This window comes from Equus asinus, chromosome 8, assembly GCF_041296235.1.
Source record: "Equus asinus isolate D_3611 breed Donkey chromosome 8, EquAss-T2T_v2, whole genome shotgun sequence".
In the NCBI taxonomy this organism is placed as follows: domain Eukaryota; kingdom Metazoa; phylum Chordata; class Mammalia; order Perissodactyla; family Equidae; genus Equus; species Equus asinus.
The window spans coordinates 21,683,840-21,700,272 of NC_091797.1; the positions used below are offsets into that span (position 1 = coordinate 21,683,840).

The 16,433-nt window shown below is 58.5% G+C and overlaps 1 protein-coding gene across 6 annotated transcripts; it reads right to left on the reverse strand.

Annotated features, from left to right (window-relative positions):
* Positions 1 to 1,120: 1,120 nt before the first annotated feature.
* VEGFA (vascular endothelial growth factor A) lies at positions 1,121 to 15,653 on the reverse strand. Of its 6 annotated transcripts, none has more exons than XM_070514859.1 (8): positions 14,553 to 15,653; positions 11,498 to 11,546; positions 8,199 to 8,395; positions 7,313 to 7,389; positions 6,954 to 6,983; positions 4,997 to 5,068; positions 3,798 to 3,929; positions 1,121 to 1,310 (listed from the first exon to the last, which is right to left on the reverse strand). In XM_070514859.1, exons 1-8 carry the CDS (start codon positions 14,616 to 14,618, stop codon positions 1,289 to 1,291), a joined length of 645 nt encoding a protein of 214 aa, XP_070370960.1. In that variant the 5' UTR covers positions 14,619 to 15,653; the 3' UTR covers positions 1,121 to 1,288. The 6 variants fall into 6 exon arrangements, with proteins under 6 accessions (XP_070370960.1, XP_014692942.1, XP_070370963.1 ...); XM_014837456.3 differs by having other exon boundaries at positions 1,156 to 1,310; positions 5,015 to 5,068; XM_070514862.1 differs by lacking the exon at positions 14,553 to 15,653 and adding an exon at positions 12,838 to 12,927 and having other exon boundaries at positions 1,156 to 1,310.
* Positions 15,654 to 16,433: the final 780 nt, after the last annotated feature.

The following is a 16,433-nucleotide window of genomic DNA, read 5'->3' on the forward strand; positions in this document are numbered from 1 at the left end:
ACTGAAAAAAACCCTACTCTTTAATTAAATTAACTGTTTTAATTTCTAATTAAAAAGGGATATTAAATAAGTACCGTATATAAAACACTTTCTCTTTTCTCTGCCTCCATGGTGGGCACGTGGAGCCTGCCCCGTCTCTCTGTGCCGCGGGAAAGGTCGGGATGGGGGATGGAGGAGGGTTAACCACTCACACACACACAGCCAGGTCTCCTGGGGGGACAGAACTAGTGGTTTCAATGGTCTGAGGACATCAGGCCCTCCTGGGCTGCACCCGGGGAGGGGAGCAGGAAAGCGCTGAGGCAGAAGCCCTGCCCTCGGAGGATGAGCTGTCACCGGGCTGCTCTGCTTCCACCAATGTCTCTCTTCTCTTCGCCAGGACATCTGCCGGTGGCCTCCTAGGCATCTCAGAAGCAGGTGAGAGTAGGTGAAGGCTGCCCAGGCTCCTGAATCTTCCAGGCAGTGCCCCTGGGGGCAAGATGCCCGTGCAGCACGTGGAGGGGATCCCCAAAGCACAGCAGTGTCCTGAAGCTCCCCAAACTCCTGGTCAGAGCAAGTATCCTTGTCCCTGTCGTCTGTCTTTCTGTCCGTTTGACTCGGGGTAGAGGCTCAGGACCAGGGCTGGGTTTGTCAGTGTTCCCAAAAGCAGGCCAAATTTGCCCCCGTGCCCTGGCCTTGCACCTTCCTAGGCAGGGGAGGGGACCCTGGCCTCCCTAAGAGGGACAAGAAGATCACGCCAGGGTCTCTCCTCCCGTCCTCTTTCCTGTTGGGATCTGGGTGGGGACATTCTCCTCCCAACTCAAGTCCACAGCAGTCAAATACATCCAGTGAAGACACCAATAACATTAGCAATGTTAATTTAAAAAAAGAATATATATATTTTATATATATATAAAATATATATATTTATTTTTATATATATAATATATATATATATAAATGTATGTATGTGGGTGGGTGTGTCTACAGAAATCCCAGAAATAAAACTCTCCAATCTTCCGGGCTTGGTGATTTAGCAGCAAGAAAAATAAAATGGCGATCCAATTCCAAGAGGGACCATGCTTGGTCACCCGCCCGGGAATGCTTCTGCCGGAGTCTCGCCCTCCGGACCCAAAGTGCTCTGCGCAGTCTCCTCTTCCTTCATTTCAGGTTTCTGGATTAAGGATTGTTCTGTCGATGGTGATGTGGTGGCGGCAGCGGCGTGGTTTCTGTTTCGGTCGTTCCCTATCAGTCTTTCCTTGAGAGGTCTGGTTCCCGAAACCCTGAGGGAGGCTCCTTCCTCCAGCCTGGCTCACCGCCTCGGCTTGTCACATCTGCAGGGAACGGGAGACAGAAGCTGGGGTTAGGGCGCAGCGAGGAGACCTGGCGGTGAGGCAGGCAGCCTCGCCTTCCCGGGAGCCCAAGTCCCTGACGAGGAAGAGACAGTGAAAGCACAGCCCTGCCTCAGAGCCTCGGTGCGAGGGAGACCCAGCCCCAGCCTGGGGGGGGCCCTCATCTGAGCGGTAGCTATGCCTAGGCTCCCAGTCGGCCCTCCAGAGCTGACAATCCAGTTGACACAAGACAAGGACGTGGGGACAACTCATCACAAGCAACAAATGAACACGTACAGTCCCTACTTGACATTTAGGAGCTGATGGGTGACCAGAGTTGGACCAAGTTAATCCAGAAAGGGGCCCTGCAGGGGAGGTGTTTCAGCTCAGTCTTGGTGGGCCTGCTTTGGGGAAGGGAGTGGGGAGAGCACCCTGAGCAGGGGAAAGGGCCTGTGCAGAGCCAGTGGGGGGGGGGGGGGTCCCTGGGGAGGGGAGGGGGAGCCAGCGGGGCCTAGGGCCCCGGGAAGGTGAAAGACATATCTCCCCTCACCATGCCCTCCCTCCTGGCCTCAGGTGCAGGCATCATCTTTCTTGAGCTCACTGGCAGCGGCAGGCTCCAGGTACCAGGCTGCCTTTTCTTTCCAATATGGTATTTAACTGCGGGTGGGGGAGATGATCAGTGGCTATGCTACTCCCGTCGAAGCAGAGGGGACTCCAAGAACTTTCTCATCGTGCCCCTCCCCCAGGGCTGATGGTCTTACCCTGCCCACTGTGAAGAGGGGTCAGAGCAGGCCCTGCCCTTCTGAGAACCTGGAAATGGGGATCCTAAGCCCCCAATCTGGGGTACTGAAATCCCCCCATACAGCCGGGTTAAGTGTTGGGGGAGGTCTCTGGAGGTTGGGGTAACTTCAGTTAGCTCCCAGGTCACTTCAGACATCGCCCATCCCAGACAGTCTCTCTGGAGAATAACCACCACAGAAACCTTAAAATAGCAAGTCCCTTATCTTCCCCAAGACCCCTGAGGGATGTGGAGACTCCTCATCCAGGCCTGGAGTTAGGCAGAGCCCCCACCCCCAGCACTAGTACACACTTCCTATCTTCACATAGCACCAAGACAGACAGAAGCCCACAACAACACCCCAGGGCCTGGTCCGCAGTGTCCCCTGAACACCCACAAGCCACAGGAACACGAGCGGGGAGGGGGAAGCAGCCACACTCCAAGGACTTTGTTAATGGAGCATCTGCACTGGCCAGGAGCACGCCAGCCTCCCCAGAAAAGCCCCATAAGAGCCCCTCCTCCCTGGTGAGGCTGATGCTGGCCCCAGAGGGCCCCATGCCTTTGCACACAGGCCAGACTAGTAAAAACACCAGTCGAGGCACCAAAAGATTGCCAGCCGCCTGGAGGCAGCCCGTGGCAGAGTGGTTAAAGTTCCGGTTCAGAGGTTTGGACCCCGGGTATGGACCTGCTCCACTCATCACCCATGCTGTGGAGGCATCCCACATACAAAGTAGAGGAAGACTGGCACGGATGTTGGCTCAAGGCAAATCTTCCTCAAGCAAAAAAAAGAGGAAGATTGGCAATGAATGTTAGCTCAGGGCGAATCCTCCCCACAATAAAAAAAAAAAAAATCACCAGCCATGTGTCCTGGCCCTATGCACCTGAACTGGGTCAGGTAGTCACTCACAGACTTGACACTTCCTTGGTCCCCACTGTGGACAAGGGACAAAGGTACTAAGATGCCTGGGGGATCACACAGGTGAATAAAAACCAGGCCCAGGCATGAGGAGTTCACCATCTAATCTTAGGAGGGCGGGCATGGCCCCCGCCCTCCACCCATCCCGTGGGCATTGGAAATACATGAGCTATTTGGGGTTGTTGCCATGACTTCTGGAGTATTAAAGGTATCCAGTGTCCCAGATGTTAAATCTCCTCCCCACCCTAAACCAACCGCCAGAGCCCGTGCCCTCCAGGACCCCAGACTGAGGAGGGACTCAACCCCTGTCCCCATGGAAGACTCTGAGGGGATGAGAAGCCCAGCCATGCAGACTTCAGAGGGCGGTGCCAGGCCCCCGAGGAAGTGTTTGAGCTTTGTAGATGGCAGTGTGCCCCACACTGGGAAGGGTCCCCCAATATTAGTAACGAAGGTAGAAATAACAACGTCAGGACCAACAGCCACTACGAGCAGGACCACAGGACACAACACTCAGCTTGCGTCCACAACACCACATTAAGCCACACCAGCCTACCACTCAGGCGACCAGGGCGACCTCAGAACGGTCCCTGCCAGGCCAGCCCCGACTGCCCACCACAGGGGCCTCGCGAGCAGAGAAGGCAGCAGTCCCCAGGCAGGCAGCTAGAAGCCAAGCAAGCAGCTGGCCCCTCTCAGGTGCGCGCGCGCTCTCTCTCTCTCTCTCTCTCTCTCTTTCTCTCTCTCTCTCTCCCCATCTGTGTGAAGCTCTTCTCTGACTCCTCGCCCTCTGGGAACCAACCTGCAAGTACGTTCGTTTAACTCAAGCTGCCTCGCCTTGCAACGCGAGTCTGTGTTTTTGCAGGAACATTTACACGTCTGCGGATCTTGTACAAACAAATGCTTTCTCCGCTCTGAGCAAGGCCCACAGGGACTGCAAAAAGGCAAAAGGAAAGACATCTAAGCTAGAGCGTCAGCAGAGAAAGAGAAAAACACCCATGCAACCCCCTAACATGTCTGCAGCTGCACCCCCGCCCAACTCCTGGCCCCCACACCCTTCCACACCCTGGAAAGATCCGAGCGCTACAGCAGAAGACAGAGCGGCGGCGGAAAGAGGCAGCACTGGCTAGGAAGCCCGCCCAGAGGAGAGGCAGGCAGATGGGCAGAGAGTGCAAGGAGAGGGCTGCCACAAGGGGGACAAGGGCAAGTCTCAGGCCACAGGGCCCCAACGGCTACTGCCCCCAAAAGAACACGCCTGACTCTTCACCTGCTGGGGACGGCAATTGGGGGCCACCTTCTCCCACTGTGAGGGCTCAGGCCCAGGCCCCTCCACCAAAGGTGGCTGAAGTAGGGTGTGACGGCAGTTGAGCCCAGAGGCAGTGTCCACAGGGCAGCACCCACCACAGCCTCCAACCCAGAGGAAGAGGCCACCCTACTGGGAGACTTGTGTGGATGCCATGGGTTGGGTTGGAATAGGGGGCTCCCTCCAGAGGCCCCAAGTCCATGAAGTGGGGCCGCCATACGGTGCTTGACCCCACCCAACCTCCTCCGACAACAAGCTGCCTCGCGTCATTCACGCCCCTTCCTCACACCACGTCTGCCCTCCCACAACCCTCAGCTTCCAGACGAGTGCAGAAGCCCAGAGCAGTGGAAACCCGTTGGGCGAGAAGGCACCAGCGCCCGGCACCCATGCCAACATGGGCCTGCCACCAGTGCCCAGTGGGTGAGAGAAAGGCGGTGCCCAGCCAAGCCAGAGTCCCCTCACTGAACCATCCAGGCCCACTTGGCCCACCCAGCCACCCCCATCTCTGGACCAGCAACGCCACCACCAAGTCTACCCCCTGGTGCCAATTAGTGCAGTGAGAGTGAGAGAGGGACACTAGGGTGGGCGGGGGAGGCTGAGCGCCAGGGAAGGAGGCAGGGTTCCAGGGTCCTGCAGGCGGGAGTTTGACTGGGGGCCAGGGAAGCTCCGGGGACTGAGACAGCAGCGGCACCACGTACACGCTCCAGAGTTTATACCGGGATTTCTTGCGCTTTCTTTTTTGCCCCTTTCCCTTTCCTCGAACTGATTTTCTGGAAAATAAAAACACAGAGACAGAGAGAGAGCGAGGGGGAAGGGGAGAGGGAAAGAAGCAGTGAGGAGGGCAAGGGACAGGACACACTCCCTGGAACGAGACGAGGTGGCAGGAGGCAGGCGGGCTCCAGGAAAGAGCTTGCACACGCGCACGCACACGCCAGTTGGGGCAGCAGGCACTCAAGGGCTCCCTCTTCTCACTTTGGCCACCCTAGGGTGGCAAACCCAGGCCCCAGCAAGGCTCTGGATGGAGAGCAGAGGCCGGGTGGAGGGCACGGGACCCAAAGGCCTCCATGCTCACAGCAGCTGTTGATCCCAGGCAGGGGGCAAAGCCCCGAGGGCAGGCACTTTGTTCAGCAACTGTGTAAGTCTCACCTTGAAGGTCAGGGAGTTATAAAAGGTAGGCCAGAGTTTGAGGAGAAGGTCAGAGACCTGACTTGATGGGGAGGAAGGAGGGGACAAGCTGTGCTTCAGGCAACTTCTGCCTTCGTTTCCAAGTGCAATAGCAAGGGGGTCCCTCCAGGGGCCCTGCCTCTGTGAATCCTGGGGTGGGGGAGCAGCTACACTGGGAGCTGGCACAAAACCAAGGGCAGCACATGAGAGGCGCCAGCCCGCCCAGCCATCACCTGGGCCCTCAGAGCCCCAGGCAGGCAGAAGGGTGGGGTGAGAGTTAGGGAGGCGTGGGGAGGAGGGGCCTGGGCGTCCCTTGGCAGGGAGTTCTCTCTCCAGCCTGTCAAAGCCTGCTGCACCGTTTCACCAGACTCTCTTCCGAGCCCAGGAGAGCCCCGACTCTCCCTGTGGGCAATGCAGGCGTTTGGGAACTGGGCAAGGGGGGCAGGCTGGAGCCTGTCCACCTCAAGGGAACCAGCACTCTCCACACCTGCCAGGCCCAAGAGAATGCCCCTCAGAGTGTCTGCCACAGGGGAAGAAACGAGGGGGAAAAGGGCCGCGGAGAGGGTAAGTCTGTTCCCTCTCAGGAGAAAGCACTGGAAGGAGGAAGGTCTACACGCACACGTGTGCACGCACCCACACATTCTCTCTCTCTCTCTGGGCCTGCTCTCCCAAATTACTGCTCTAGTAGCCACAGCAATCCTGGAAGTTGGGGACTTAGGGAAGAGGCAAGGGGTTGAGGCCCAGGGGGCTTTAATGTCCCTAGAGTGTTGGGAGCAGACAGGATGGTGGGGGACTGGGGAAGGAAGGGCATAGGTGCTCTCTCTCAGTCTCTTTCCCCCGCAGGCTCATCCACCACACCAGCTGCTCACCCTGTCTAGAAGGCTCACGGGCCCCAGATCTTGCCCCGGCTCCATGCTGACCCAACCCTCCACACTGAGCAACTGGAAGCTTCAGAAAATGACAAACATTCAACCATTTCTCCCTGTCCAAGAGGGCCAAGTGTCTCTGGCCTGCCTCACGCCTACAGAAGGGCACGCACCAAGAAAACACCCCAGCCAGCCCCAAATCCAACTGCACCCCCACAGCAGCCACCAGAAGAAGCCATTTCCTCTGACACACCAGAGCTGGCCCCTCTGCCATCCGCTCTCTCTGCCTGCTGTGGGTGATGAGAGCCTAGAACAAGCCAGGGAGCCAGTGTCCACACTGCCCCCAACACACCAAAACTACAAGTCCTGGCCAGAAATGACCTGGAGACCTGGAACGCATCATCTCTTCCAAAGGAAGCTCCAGGCTCCAGACTGGGTTTTGTCACTAATCCGAGAGTCATGATTCTGGGGTTTGCTCCATCCCACTGCTGCCACCACAAGTTCCCATGAGACCAACTCTCTGACCCAGTGAAGCCATCAGACCCCCTGACAGAGGAAGCCAAGAGCCCCAAACCAACACAACTGGCCAAGAAGTGGGAGAAGAGCTAAAGTCACGGCCACTTACTTTTCTTGCCTTGCTTTATCTTTCTTTGGTCTGTAGTGGGTAGAGAAAGAGAAAAGAACAAAACAGAGGAGTTCAGATGGTGATGACAATGATAAAAATAATAAAAACTTAACATAGTATTTATGATATACTAACAGTTTTAATCTCTTTACATATGATAACTCACTTAATCCTTACAATAATGCTATGAGGTACATATTACCATTGTACCCATTTTACACATGTGGAAATCTAGGCACACTGAAGTAAAATTAAAATGCCCAAGGTTACACAGTTGGAAGGTAGAAATGGGCTAACAAGTGGAATGTGCTTAACCCTGGCTGTTTGATGGGCGAATGAATCTGTGACTCCATCCTCACCTGCATTCACATTTGCTATGCTGTAGGAAACTCATCTCTCCTATGTGTTGGCTTTGGTGAGGTTTGATCCGCATAATCTGGAGGGAAAGGAAGCAGATCACAGAGGTTAGTGACCCAGCCAGCCATACCCAGATGGGACACCCTCGTGGCTCCTGCCACTCAGCACCCAGGGGTTCGACAGAGCTGGGATGGGTGGTGGAGGTAGGGGGGACCAGGGGCTCTATACTACAAAGAGCCTCAGGCCCACCCCAACTCCCCCAACCCTGCTGACCTCAAGGAGCCCCTGCTCCTCTTGAGGGCAGACATGGCTGCGAGGGTTGGCCAGGCTGGGAATTCGGGTCCTGGGTTCTTGCCACTCCCCATCCCTTCCCTCCTTTCATCCCTTATAGGCCTCACCCTGACCCCATAGTAGGTACCCAAGAGCCACCCCCTCCCTGGGGTCTCAGAGCTCCCTCCCACCCCGTCCAGGCTGAGATGTGCCCTGTCACCAGGCAACATCAAACAACTGGCTTTTTAAACTCTCCAGAGGCCAGGCTCATCCACCTTCCCGGACAGAGCCCCCAAGGAGCGAGGGCCCTCTTCCTCTAAGAGAGGAGAGGAGGGGCTCCTGTCACAGGTGTCAGCCCCCTCATGAGCCCAGAGGCCAAAGGTCAGGGAGGAGGAAGTGGTCAGGGCTTGCTGCGAACCTGGACTGGGAAATGCAAGCATCTTTTTTCTCCAAAGAGAGCAAGACCTCTCACTCTTGCCCCTGACTGACTCAGGGGCAGGAGCTGGGCAAGGGAAGTCTGGCTCCTCCTCTCAAGAGCTGCCCAGAAAGGGCCGGGGACTACACGTCCCCAAAGTCCCCACCCCATGCCCCCAGGCCCTGCTCCCCGTAGGCGCCTACCTGCATGGTGATGTTGAACTCCGCAGTGGGCACGCACTCTAGGCCCTCGTCGTTGCAGCAGCCCCCACACCGCATCAGGGGCACACAGGATGGCTTGAAGATGTACTCGATCTCATCGGGGTACTCCTGGAAGATGTCCACCAGGGTCTCGATTGGACGGCAGTAGCTGCGCTGGTAGACGTCCATGAACTTCACCACTGCGTGGGAGTGGGTGACATATGAGCCCAGCAGGTCACACAAGAGATGGCCAACCCCTATCTCCACCCAGCCTTGTAAGGCCACTCCTCCAAGTTTCCGCGAGAGGTACCCACTATCGGGCAAGTCCTTCTAAAAATCTAGCAAGTCCCTCCAGCTGTGGTTGAAGTCCTTCCCCAAACTTTCCACCATCAACACCAATGAAGGGGTTTGTATTCCAAAGATTGGACAATGCTATCAGGTTCCAAGGGAGATGGCCTACCACATCTGATCCCCCCGCCTCACCATGACAGCCGAGCCAATTCCTAGGTCAACCTTGATATCAGAGGACAGTTTGAGTGTGAATATCCATATTAGGGGTGCTCTAAGCTTCCCTCGAAAGGAGGAACAGCCGCTTGACAAACCTGCTCCCCATTTCCCCACAACTTTCCCATGGCCACTGACATCCCATCAACCATACCAACAACCACTTAATGAGGACTTTGTATATGTGGGGCACAGTGGACAGTCATCCACAGTTGTCATCTCAAACAACTCTCCCAACATGGTACCATGAGGTTCTAGTAGGACCCCCATTTTACAAATGGGGGGCTGGGGGCTCAGAGAGGTTGAGTAACTTGCCCCAAGGCCACACTGCCAGCAAATGGTAGAGCTAAAATCAGCTCTGACATCAAAGCCTTTCCTAAGCTGCAGTCATGTGTAAAGCGAGTAGAAGCATCAGTGGGCACCTTGCCACCTGCCAGACTGTCTCCCCAGACATGGGCTGAGGAGGTGGTGGGCATCAGCACAGGGGTGGGCCTGCCTGGAATCAGCAGGTGGCAGTGGGCGGGCACACTGTGCAGGCCCTGCCAGCCACCGATAACCCCGCCCAAGAGGGCAAACTGCTTGCATCATGGAAAAACGGCGCTGCCACTTGCAGCCACGAGCATTTCTAGAAGTTGATCTGGAAGGAGACCAGGGTAAAGACAGCTTCCCAGGCTGCCCGCAGAACCTGGGGTGCATGGGAGCATGAAGGGGTAATTTTGGGCCATTCTGAGCATAAATAAAGTCAGAATGACTACTCCAAATTGTGGCCCAGCCTGCCACTCCCCAACACCCACCCCTCACACCACCACCACAGAGCAATCCTGTCCCTGAAACGGGTGTCCCCTACACAGGAGGGAAGAAGCAGTACCCAGCCAGCGAGGAGACCTGGGCTCTGGCCATGACTTGGTGTGACCTTGGGCCAGTCCCTCCCTCTCTGGGCTCAGACTCTGCACATCTGTGTAAGTATGTTGGGCTGATCTCAAAAGACACTGAAACAGAGGCTGAAAAGTGGGGTTTTGTCTTCCATTTCCAGCCCTGAGAATAAGCGCCCTTTTCTCAGGCCAGGTGACACAAGGTTTGGAAGCTCACCAAGGCATCTACAGTGCATACTCCCTAGCATGCCTCTCCCCAGAGACCGTAGCTGAGCCTCCCCTCACTCCTCCCTCCAGAAGGGGAAAGGAAGATGAGCCCTGGGGATGTATATGCAACAGGTGGGTTGAGGGGAATTTGGGGCCACAGGTGTGAAAACAGAAAGGAGAACAGTGGGGGCCCCCAAACCAGTCTCTGGCCTTGCCTGAGGTCTCTACTTCCCCTATCCAGCCGGTGGGCATGGAATTCTTCTCCACCCGCAAAAGGGTTAAGGTAAAGCCTTATCAAAACAAGGATAAACAAGACCATGGATGTGAAGAAGTCCTTTCTTAGCCAAGTCTACACGGAAGAAGATGACTAATCAAGAATTCTTGACCTGACACTTCTTCATGGTTGGGGATAGTGGTGGCCAAAACTTCATGGCCCCACCCACTACTGAATAGCAGAAAGGTCTGGCCCGGGCCATGGCACTTGGTAGCTGAGGGTAAAAAGACCTGGGCTGGGAATTCCTTGGAAAAGCTGCCTGGAATCCCCAAGGCCCAAGGGAGGTGAATGGGGCAACTTCACCTGCACCCTTCGCACCCTAGCCACCGCCTCCATGGAAAGCTGTCCTTCCTGCTTTTGCACGGGGCGTGGACACACACACATACTCCAACATCAGGCTTTCGTGGTTTTCCTTATTTCTCGAAGACAACCTTTTCCCCAGCAAACAAAGATCATTTGTCTTGCCTCTCCCAGACCACAGAGGCCACTGGGAGGCTGAAGGGGTGGGTGCACTGGGAGCGGAGGCCTGTCAGTGAAACAGGCTGTGGGGTGGCTGGGAAGCCAGGCCCTGGGCCAAGGAAAGGGCTCCTGGGTGGGGAAGCAGGCAGAATCGGCTAGGCATCACCACGGGCCGGCTGGGGAGAGCAAACATCATGCCTGGCCACTACCCTGGGCCACCCTGGATTTGGGCGTCCTTCTTCAGAGGTAGGGAGTTGGGGGAGTGGCATTGGGCGCTCCTCCCCTAGGCTGGAGCAGAGGCCACATTCAGTGGTGGGGAGAGCCAGGGCGTCCCTAGAGAAATGGGAGGATCCTGTACTCCAAACCACGTCTGCGGAACAAAAGACAGGCAGACGCGGGTTGGGCAAAGGAGGGGGTGCCTGGGAGCTACAGCTAGCCCTCTGCTGGCCCAAGAGGGAAGTTCACAGCACCTAATCCTACTCCACCCAGAGAGCAGGGGGAAGCTATAGGGCTTTCTCTCTCCACGCAAAAAGGAATGCAAACTGGGTAGAGGGGTCCCAAGAGGCTAGATCCTCTGTGCCTTCAGCTCAGGCACAGCCAGCTCTCTGGACAGCGAGTATCACAGCCTCCTCCACGCAGACCCCACAGGTGGGACATGGCTGGGCTGGAAGGGACATGGAATATCCATCCTCCTCTGGGAGCAGGGGGGACAAGGGACACCTCCCTCAACATCTGAAATTCCTGAGCATTGTTTTGTCTTTCTGGTCTGTGCTCACGGCTCCCTCTCCAAATAAAATTTTACTGGAAAGAGCAGAAGAAAAAGGTCACAAGTCCTATTTGCTAATCCCACAGTGCCCACCGCTTCCTTTCTTGATCCTCATACTCCTGTGCCCCTTCCCCCCCCAGACCTGAAAAGAAGGAATCAGGCCTCCTCACCCATTTCCAAGGGGGTCAGGGGACCCCATCCAAGAGCCAGGGGGACTCACCTTCATGGGTTTTATGCTCTCCTTCTGCCATGGGTGCAGCCTGGGACCACTGGAGACAAAACAAAGAACGAAGCACGGCCATGGGCACGGGCAGGGACGAGGAGGCCCAGCCACCCGCCCCTGCTCCCTCCTCGCGTCCCTCCCAGCCCGCAGCCTCTGGCCTCTCCAAGGCTTCTGAGTAGAACAGGGTACCGCCAGGGCCTCCCCACAGCACAGAGCATGCCCACCACCCCTGGACTGCTCCAATTCTGAAGCCAAGGAAGATAAAGACTGACCAGTTATTGGGGGTGGGGAGTTCAAAATACAGGAGGAAAACTCCAGAATGCGGCAGTGTCCAGGTCCCCTGCTCCCCACATTCCCCTTGCCTGCCCTCAGTGGCCCATTGCTGAGCCAAGAAAAGTGAATCCTCTCAGCCCCCCTGACTCCCTGCTGCAAAGCCACGGGTAAGTATTAAGGTCAAATAGGAGGACAAATTTGGACTGGGGCAGGAAGGAAGGACTAGGGGCAAGAAAAACAACATGGTGACCTTCTCCTGCTGACATGACAAATACCAGGGTGAGCTGGTGCTGGGGAGGGGGGGGAGGTGCAGAGGACCGAAGGGCACCAACTATCCTCCCCCATCCAAACTCTTCAGTCCTCAGGAATATTCAGCAAACCCACAGGTTGCCTAGAGGGTAAAACCTGGGAGGAAACTCGGGGGGAGGGAGGAGCTCCATTTTCCCCCCCACAAATCTCCCTCTCAGAGCCAGAATGTATTTTCAAAGCCCTGAGCCTCCCACTCCCACCTCCGGCCCTGGTTTCTACTCCTCCCAGACTGAGGGGCTCCCAAGTCCCTCTCACCTAGGCACCTTCCTCAAATGCAAGCAAGCCTTTTACGCCTTAGCGCTGCCCAGCCCCTAGGGGGCCCCCTGCACTACCCAGGCCTGAGGCAGCCTCCATCCTTCCCCACCCCCACCAGATCATTCCTCCCCTCCCCAGAAGCTGTGAAGGTCAACAAGCCCAACCATGTGGACTTGACAGCACCCCGCAGGCAAAGGCTTCTCCCCAGCCCTTCCAGAGGGTCTCCAGTTCTCACTAACTGCCACCCCACTTGCCCTCTTGTGGGGCAGATCCTGAGCAGGAGAGCTGCACTCTAACCGACGAAACTGCAGACCCCGCTGAGAGGGAGGCTCACAGTCTGTCTGTCTCTCTCCTCCCCATACCCCCCACAGTGCACCCCAGATCCCCCAGCCTTGCCCCCAGGACCAAGGTCAGATAACAGTTTCCAGGCTCCCAGCTGGACAGCCCTCCTAAGACAGCTCCCTCAGGGACCCCCTGGCGTCTCCACCTCAGCCACTCACCCATCCTCAGGACACCCCCAGCTTCCCTCTGCCAACAGCCTCCCTATGCCCTCCACTGCTCCTGGGCCCCCATGAGGAAAGGAGACAGAAACTTCATACCCCCTCCAAGGCCAGGGGGGCACAGGGAGGGGCAGTTCTGGGCGGGGAGGGGCCAGGTGCCCTTCTCTGGGGGCCTCTGAAGGTCACGCTGTGGCCAGGCAGCCACTCCTCCCCCTCCCCCTCCCTTGGAGGCCTGGAGCCAAGGCCTTTGTGCCAGGGTCTGAGGAACTCGAGGTGGCAGCAGGGACCCCAGCCCATTTCCTTCCTTCAGCCACTCTCCCGGGGGGACTCTGTGGTGAGAGGAAGTATAAGGAAGGGTGGAAAAAGACCCCTTAGGCGGCAAGTTGGGTGGGCAAGTTTGGAGTTCCAAAAAACCACCTGCTCCAACGCCCCATTTGCCCAGGACAAAGTGTGTTTGCAAGGCTGGCAGGAGCTCCTTCCAAAGGTTAGGGGAGGGCTAGTCCCACCCTGCCAGTGTCACAGCAAATTTCAAACCATTTTTCCAAAGTGTTTAGTTGGGTAATGACACTGTAAAACCTCCCTTGGCCCACCCCCATAAAAGCTAAACCTCCAGCCCATTCGGAAGTGTGGGGGAAGGGAGGGAAACTGACTGTCACCAAGTCGGGACTTTAGGTAGAGTCTTGACAAAGCACCTGGGTGGGCCCCGGCACCCTGACCTCTGACAGTGACCATCCTTTCTCTGGACTCTGGGGCCGGAGAGGGGTTAGATGGGTCTTCTCGGCAGAGAGGAGTAAGAAAGGGGGCACAGTGGCTTCTCTCCACACTAGGGAGGAAATGGGGAAGGGGCGTCAGGAAATTCCTCCTAGGATAGGAGAGGGCTGGGACGGCGGGAAGGGAGAGGGCTGGTCCTCCGGGTCCTCCGGCTGGGGCTACCTCAAGAGGTCACCTTCCCGCAGAGGGCCGGCGGGGGGAGGGGCGCCGCTCGCCGCCTGGGTCTCCCCGCTCGGGCCGCCGCGGCTCCGGGAACACGCGGCCGGCCAGGCCCGGGCTGATGTAATCGGCTCCGCGCCGCGCGCGCCCGGCCGGGCGGGGGAGGGCGGGCACCGAGCGGGACGCGAGCGGGGACGGGCGGGGGTGGCGCGGCGCAGGTGGCCCGGCGGAGAGGGGGGTCCCCGCAGCAATCCACCCCAAAACTTTTCCCAAACTCGCGGCGAGGGCCGAACAGATCGAGCTGCAGTGACAGCAAGCCCCCTCCCATGCCTGCGCCCTGCCCCCTCCACGCTCTCTGCACTCCCTTGGTCCAAGGTCCGAGCACCCCCCTGCCCGCCGGGCTCCGGCTCCCGCCCCCGCTGCCCAGACTTCCAGTTCGTCGGGGACCAGCGGCCGGGAGCAAACTTCAGCCGCCGGCGGCAGCGCAAGCCCAGCCCCCTCGGCCTCCTCCGGCTCCCGCCCTCCGCTGGTCGGCCCAGATCGTACGTGCGGCGACTGTGGTGGGTGGGCAGGGCCCGCGTGGGCGGTGAGAGTCTCTGCTGGTGCCCTCCCACCTAGCGCGCGCCCCCACCCCCTACACGGAGAGAAGGGGAAGCCGCGCGCCCCGTGCCCAAGGACCCGCGTGGGGCACGGAGCCCCCACGCGCGCGCTCGCTCGCACGCACGTCCCCAGCCGGGAGAGGCGCTCGCAGCGGCCCGCGGCGCCAGGCGGGCACGGCCGCTTACCTTGGCATGGTGGAGGTAGAGCAGCAAGGCAAGGCTCCAATGCACCCAAGAGAGCAGAAAGTTCATGGTTTCGGAGGCCCGGCCGGGGCCGGCGCGGCTCACGCTCCCTCTCCGGCTCGGGCTGCGGGGCGGCCCGCTCTCCTCAGCGCCTAGGCGGGCTCCTCTTCCTTCGGGAGCCGAGGCCCGGGCCAGGGCCTGGGGCGCGCGCGCGGCTGGAGCACTGTCTGCGCACACAGACGCCTCACCCGTCCATGAGCCCGGCTTCCGAGCGCCGAGTCGCCACCGCGGCCCCCTCTCCTCTTCCTTCTCTTCTTCCTCCTCCCCCTGCTCGGACGGCGGCTCCTCCCGGCCCGAGCTAGCACTTCTCCCGGTTCCGCTCTGCTCGGCTGCCCCGGCTCCTCCGGAGCGAGAACAGCCCAGAAGTTGGACGAAAAGTTTCAGTGCAACGCCGCGAGCCCCGACCCCCTCCACCCCGCCTCCAGGCGCGGGCTCCGGCTCCTGCCCGCGGCTCGCCGCCGCGTCCACCGTCGACCGCTGGCCGGAGAGGAGGTGGGCGCTGGGGCGGGGGGCGGTGTCTGTCTGTCTGTCCGTCAGCGCTGCTAGTCCGATGCGGGATCCCGAGGGGGAGGGCTCACGCCGCGCTCTGGCGGTCACCCCCAAAAGCAGGTCACTCACTTTGCTCCTGTCCCTCTCGTTGCTCGCTCGCCCGCGCGCGCTCTCTGACCCCGTCTCTCTCTCTTCCTCGACTTCACTCTGGAGCTCTTGCTACCTCTCTCTGCTGGTTTCCAAAATCCGAAGTGATTTGGGGGAGTAGAAGAGCAATCTCCCCAAACGGTCGGCCCGATTTAAGCAGGGAATGGGAAGCAAAAATAAATTAAAATTTGAAAGAATACGGTTTTTAAAAATGTTTAAGAAAAAAGGAGCAGGGTAAACCCTGGAGAAATGAATATCAAATTCCAGTGCGGAGTCCCCTGGCTGGTGACCCCGCCGGTTCGTCCACCTCGCCGCTGCGTCTCCCGACTTAGCGCCGCCACCACCGGCTCCACTCTCCCCGGGTGCCGCGGCCTCGTCGCAGCCCGGCTGCCCCAAGCCTCTGCGCTCCTCACCGCTACCAGCGGACTAGAAAAAGGCCTGGCTTCGCCCCGCCCCGCCAGTACCCCGCCCCTGCACGCCCCGGGGGGCGGGGACAGGCCCAGCCTCCGCCTCTTCCCTCCAGGGTCTCGGCGAGCGGCTGGCTGTTGGTGTTGCGTTTCCCGGGGGACACCCGACGAAGCCTGGCCTCCCCAGTCACCCCAGTGAAGAGAAAGTTCGACCCCCACTAAGGTTCACAGCCTGAAAATTACCCATCCACCCCCCCTTTGCCTGTGCATCCACCCCTCGTGCAGACACACACGCCCGCGCGGTATTTGGGGGAAGGAAACAGGAAAGTGAGGTTATGTGCGGACAGGGCTCCAGAGCTATTACGTCTTTGCTGGAAATATTGGAAGGGGAGGGGAGAGGAGGGGGACACACAGATCTATTGGAATCCTGGGGTGACCCCTGGCCTTCTCCCTCCAACACTCCCAGCCTACCCACACACACACACTCAGACTCACACTAACACACGCGTCCTCACTCTCACGCAGACGCTGCTCTCCCAAATTCACCCAGCTTCCCTGTGGTGGCCGAGCGCCCCCTAGTGACTACTGTCTGCACACCCCAGCTCTGGCTCGAGGAAGGAATGGGCCTCAGGAAGAGGGTGGAGGGAGATGACCGCTGATACCCCAATTTCTGACCTCCCAAACAGTGGCATGTTTGGGACTCCAGTGGCCCCATGTGCAGAGAGCCCAGTGCTGGGCACAGGAGGCACGATGTATCCGTCTGGACAATGCGCCCATCTGG